At 43.5% G+C, this 6,000-nt stretch overlaps 1 protein-coding gene across 1 annotated transcript in view; it reads right to left on the bottom strand.

Annotated features, from left to right (window-relative positions):
* Positions 1-433: 433 nt before the first annotated feature.
* The window catches only part of Fbh1 (F-box DNA helicase 1), a 35,398-nt gene continuing 29,831 nt past the window's right edge, over positions 434-6,000 (bottom strand). Inside the window, exons 19-21 of the mRNA XM_051194815.1 lie at positions 5,211-5,317; positions 1,507-1,638; positions 434-894 (exon numbers count right to left, since the gene is read on the bottom strand). Of these exons, the coding sequence (XP_051050772.1) occupies positions 724-894; positions 1,507-1,638; positions 5,211-5,317 (410 nt within the window). The 3' untranslated portion in view covers positions 434-723. The remainder of the gene's footprint in view (positions 895-1,506; positions 1,639-5,210; positions 5,318-6,000) is intronic.

Below are 6,000 nucleotides of genomic sequence, written 5' to 3'. Positions count from 1 at the left end.
GGAATGACCTCACTAAGATCTGATGCTACAAGACTTTGGACACTGCTTGGCCTGACTTGAGGCTAACACAGTAAATTCTTTGGGTGATGCCACGTGGTTTTACCCACTAGTCATCAGCACCAGAAAACTGCTAACCAGCAAAGATTTCAAATACTAAGAATGATGTACACAGACATGATATGGGTATTTCTGATGGTTTCTGTAAGAACTTGCCCTTTACCCTATGAGCTGCTCTACACCCATCTCTTCCTTACTGACTCGCTGTCCTCTCCACAGTGACTGCTAACCTTACTTTCCTGCACATGCTTTTCATCTCCAGCTGTGCCATCAGGAAACTAGAAGTCTAACTATCATTTTGTGCGTGTCTTCCTGTTTATACCATGACCCCTAAATGACAAAGTGGGAGAAAGCTTAGAAACGGCAGTACTGAAGCTAGACTTCACAGTGGCATGCCAATGGGCAATGCCTATTTAATTGAAACTTGTAATAAAAGTTTAAATACATAAAATGATTTTTTTATCAAAAGGACTTTCCCACTCCCTGACCTGATACATATGGAGGACAGGTAAGTGGGAACTGGCTATCTGTAAGGAATGAAGAAATGGCAGGTCCAACTCTATAGTTGGTATCTTCTTCCTCAAAAATGCTCTGTGACTGAACTTGAGTCTCCCATGAGCAGGAATGCAGCCCAGAATGGCTCCTTCAGCAAGTGGAGTCATAGCCTCAGAAGACCAGGAAGAGCAGGGCCTCATGCCTGGGTAGCACTATGTCTTCCACCGTGCGATCCATGGCACGCACCTGCTGTGGGGAGGCAGTCAGGAATGCCAAAGGCCCGATCCGCTGCTCTGCACAAGAGTGGCACAGGTAGCCACCCTTGTTTTCCTTTCTGTTGCTCTACAGGAATGGATAAGAAAAAGAGGTAAGGGAACAATCTAAGGACAAGAATTCTCCACCAAAAAGAACTGAATTACTGTCCCAGCTGCCAATGTTCTGATGCACTACAGCTATGATGTTTTCACTCCTGTGTAGACCCACAGAGATAATCTCTACACAGCACTATTGTCTAGATTCAATTCTATCAAAAGTCCTTTAGAGGAGAAACCACAATCATACAGTCAAGAGATAAAGATCTAGGGACTGGAGCTACTACTGAATGCTAGAATATAAGATTAGCATGTTTAACCCCAAGGGTTCAATCTCTAGCACCAAAGAATTAATAAAGTGACAAAAAAAACTAAGAAACTCAACCAGGCCCTCCAGGCTAATAGCTCTCCTCTGAAGTGTCTGGCCCCAACTGCACCTCTCTGACTGGAAGGCTTAGCATACCGAGGCAGTACCATTCAACCTGATGACTGACCTTACATCTGCCATGCTTCCATATCAAAGCTCTTAAGAAAACATTATTATACAGATTTCTCTCTACCTTCCTCACCCAGAACCTAGATAGGCACAAAGCCCACAAGCAATAAAATGGGTACAACTGAATTAACCCTACAGTGAACTCACATAAGTGATAGGCAGTTTCTTCATGGTAAGGATGGTGTCCACAGGGATGGTGTTGTTGCACTGTCCCACACAGCAGTGGACCACTCCTGTTTTCAAGACGTTACTTGTCAGCTCTGCTTGCAAGAAATACTCCTGCCAACGAGAAAGACGGAAAGAGATGAATGTAATACCTTTGCCTTCTACTTGAAAACTTCACCAGTCAAGGAACTGCAGCACCCTTTGAATATATCCAGAAGCAGAGAACCACTGTCTTGTTTCCTCTGGTTTTTCAAGACAGGGTTTCTCTGTGTAGCTTTGGAGCCTGTTTTGGAACTCACTCCATAGACCAGGCTGGCCTTAAACTCACAGAGATCCATCTGCCTCCACCTCTGCCTCCTGAGTGCTGGGATTAAAGGCTTGGGCCACTATGCCCAGCTTCTTGCAGCTTTTTTTTTATCTGCATCTATTTCACGCTGTCTTATAAAGATGAAACACCACGCACACTCTGGTGTTAGTGCCTGGCACGTATTGAGCAAGCACCCACACAGAGCATTAAAGTCCTTAACTACACGTACCACTGGGTCAGGGCCCTTCAGCTCAGGCTGTGTGGCTCCTGAGAAGTTCTACACAATATGGACACATCAGCAGACTACTAAGTACAACTTAGCATTTGCTAGATAACAACTAGCTACTTTCTGAATTTTTCACTTGACCCCTATTTTGACTCATTTGATTCTCTCCCTTGTAGGACTTGCCTGCATGTTATAGAAGATACATAAGCACTATAATAGTCTTGACTGTCAGGTTGACTGGACAGAGAATCTCCTAGAAAGTGGTGGTGTGTGACTTTTGGTGTGTCTGTGAGGGTAATTCTAGAAACAACCGGATCCTGAGGGCTCTGACCACTGATGGATCCATACAACGGCATTATTGGGGGTGGTGAAAAGTAGGAGGTGGGGACCAGCTAAGCAAACAGGTTCTATCAGGGGCCTGACCTTGCCCTGACCTTTCACTGTAAAGCTCCTTTCCTGCTATCTCACTAGCATGGTGTGAGCTGCTCTGCTGCACCATACCTTCCCCACTGTCTGTGATGGACCCTCTAAAACTGTAGGCCAAAACATAACTACCTTTCTTTGGTTACTTTATGTCAAGTATTTCATTAAAGAAACAATGAAACTGACACAAACACCCAAGTTCTAGCTGAGGACTAGCAAATGACAACATAAAATCCTCCAAGCTACAGATAGATTCTTGTTAAGTCCCTTTCACAGTCACCACCAAGCTCCTTCCTAGAGTAGCAGCACAAATTTGGCATGTTCTTCTGAAATACTTTCAAGTCTACACACATCTAAGAACAAAAGGCAACATTATTAATAGTATCTGCTTACATTTTTGGTTCATTCCTCCAAGGCCCAAGCTCTCTTAGCCACTGAGCCTTCTCCAGCCTTGTAACTCCAACAGTGAGGGATCCAATGCCCTCTTCTGACCTCTGCACATGCATAGGCATGTGCAGCCCCACACACACGCACAGACATTAATGCACACAGATACAAATACATCGTTTTTAAAACGTACTTATAGCCAAAGTTTATTGAAAGAATTGTGTAACAGGGACGACTTGCAGGTAAGATTGCTACTCTGCTTCCTTGTGGAGTACTGGTTTAGAGATCTAAACTGGTCTGCAAAGTATAAGCGGGCCAAATCCAGACCCAGACCTGATTTGTAAATCAAGGCCACAAGAACACAGACACACTCATACATGAAGTGGCTTACCCAGGACTGCTCTTGTGGCACATAGCAGGCTTAAGTTACTCCTCAGAGAACATATGATAAGCAAAGTATAAAATATTTACTATCTGATACTTAATAGAAAATGTGGGTGGGGGCAGTGAGTGGAGAGGGAAATAGGAGAAAGAGAAGGGGAGAAGAGGAGGGGAGAGGAGACCATGAGGGACCAGGAAGATTGAGTTGGGGGATGAATAGAGGAGAGCAAGAAAAGAGATACCATAATAGAGGGAGCCATTATAGGTTTGAAGAGAAAACTGGCACTAGGGAAATGTCCAGAGACCTACAAGGATTGCCCTAACTAAAAATCTAAGCAATAGTGGAGAGGTTACCTTAAATGCCCTTCCCTGATGAGATTGATGACTACCTTATATGCCATCCTAGAGCCTTCATCTAGTAGCTGATAGAAATAAGCAGACACCCACAGCTAAACACTGAGCTGAACTCCTGGAATCCAGTTGCAGATAGGGAGGAGCGATGAGCAAAGGGGTCAAGACCAGGCTACAGAAACTCACAAAGGCAGCTGACCTGAACAAGGGGGAGCTCATGGACCCCAGACCATGGGGAAACCAGCATAGGACCGACTCAGACCCCCTGAATGTTGGTCTCAGTTAGAAGACCTAGGCAGTCTATCTGACTTCTAACAGTGGAACCAGGATGTATCCCTGGTGCACAAACGGACTGTAAGAGCACATTCCCCATGGAGGGCTGCTCCCTTAGCCTACAGACAAGAGGAAGTGTGTGGGGGGGGGTGGAAGGAGGGATTTGGGGGAAGGGCATGGGAAGATGGGAGGGAGAGGGAGCTGGGATCAATATGTAAAATAAGAAAAAAAAGTAATAAAAAGAAAGAAAAAGTACCCCAGTGACCCAAGTGCCGTGCCACTGGAGATGTGAATTAAGAAAAAAGGCCTGGGTTCTAATTTCCGATGAGAGGCTGCCATATGCAATGAGAGACAGGTCAAGACCAGCTTTAGGAAATATGTAGCTGATTCCAAACTCTACTCACAGACTATCTCAGGGGCTTATAGGAAAATGCTAACGAGGAACAGAAGGTGAAAGTCTGATGAAAATGCAAGCTAATTGGTTCTATGCCAAAGGCTTTTGCACACATGTTTTGATGCTGTTTAAGACAGGATCTCATTATGTCCCCAGGCTGGTGGCAAGCACCCCTTTCAGTTTTCTGAGTACAGGAACTGCAGACACACATCACTATGTCCAGCATAAAATCTTGTAGTGATGTCAAATAAAAGATTTACTTGCAAAGGCTCTTGTTTGTAAGCTGACATTATCTTTCCCCAAACACATGAAAAGAATTCCTTTTCATGGACTTTCTTGTCTATCTCTTAATCTAGATGTAGCTTATGGGGGCAGGGATTTCTCTTATGCAGCAATGTAATTCTAGTACCTAGAAGCTGATAGCAGCCCTGGGCATAGTGCTGGGTGCTCTAAGCAGACTCAGGAAGCAGCCATCATCCATGGCCTCTACATCAGCTCCTGCCTCCATGTTCTGTCCTGACTTCCCTCAGTGACGGGCCATGATGTGGAAGTATAAGCTAAAATAAACCTGTTTCACCCCAGATTGGTTTTGGACACTGTGCTTCATCACTGCAACAGAAAACCTGACTAAGACACTATTTAGAAAGTACTTCCATTTACAGTTAAGATTTCTGGCTTGAGCAATCTTGGTTCAGAAAAAGATACACATTAACGACTGTTTCCAAAAATTCAAAGTTGGTTAAGACTGAATTGTTTATAGACTTCTGTCTGTGAAAAGCAGGGCAGAGACAGCACCAACACATGTCTGTGGAGGGAAAAGGTTAAGAATTGCAATAAAAGACTGAATATGAATGAGCTCACTTTCTTGCACCTCTCAGGGTGGATCCCTCAAATCACATGTGGATCAAATACTAGGAAAGTAACTCCTATTACCCAGCTCTTACCCCAGCCAGAGTTAGGATGTTCTCCAGTGATTTGGTCATTATCAACCGCTTCTTGGCACGAGTGACAGCAACATACAGCAAATTCCATTCATCCTCAGAAAATGACTCTTAAAAAAGAACAAACAATTTAAAAGCTTGCCTGCAAAAACTCATTTTTATCCAAATACTTACAACTCCTAATTTCCTTACAAGCCTCTCAACATTTTCTAGCTACATATACAAAATTTTCCTACAAACAATTGAAAAAAAACTAAAAAAACTTCAATAGCTAATTATACAAGAAAAACATATTTCTTTTTAGTCTTGCTACATAGTAAATCTTCAGACTATGTTAACTAACTACTCATTATCTGCAATGGACTCGGTGGATACTAACGTGTGCAATGGACTCAGTGGACACTAATGTGTGCAATGGACTCAGTGGACACTAATGTGTGCAATGGACTCAGTGGATACTAATGTATGCAATGGACTCAGTGGATAATAATGTGTTTTTTCCCCACTTTCTTTTGTCTGTGATGCAGATGGCAAGACTGTGGTTACAGGGGACATGTCATTCACAAATTAGTCTACTACTAATTAAGGGGCAGAGCTAAACTGAGGCCTATGCTCCTCCTACTTTCCTACAGTTTCTATCTGGATTAGTTCACTCTAATCTGGAACTGCCTCACATCATCACAGGAAAGATGATACATTTCTAAGCCCACCCTTACATCTACTGTCTCCAGTCTCAATAGCTAGCAAACTTGATCAGCTAATCTATGAACAAACTAGAAGCAGGTGAGTTGTA

This window comes from Phodopus roborovskii, unplaced genomic scaffold (assembly GCF_943737965.1).
Source record: "Phodopus roborovskii unplaced genomic scaffold, PHOROB, whole genome shotgun sequence".
Taxonomy (NCBI): domain Eukaryota; kingdom Metazoa; phylum Chordata; class Mammalia; order Rodentia; family Cricetidae; genus Phodopus; species Phodopus roborovskii.
Note: the sequence above shows the minus strand (reverse complement) of the source record. Positions and strands in the feature narration are given on the sequence as shown.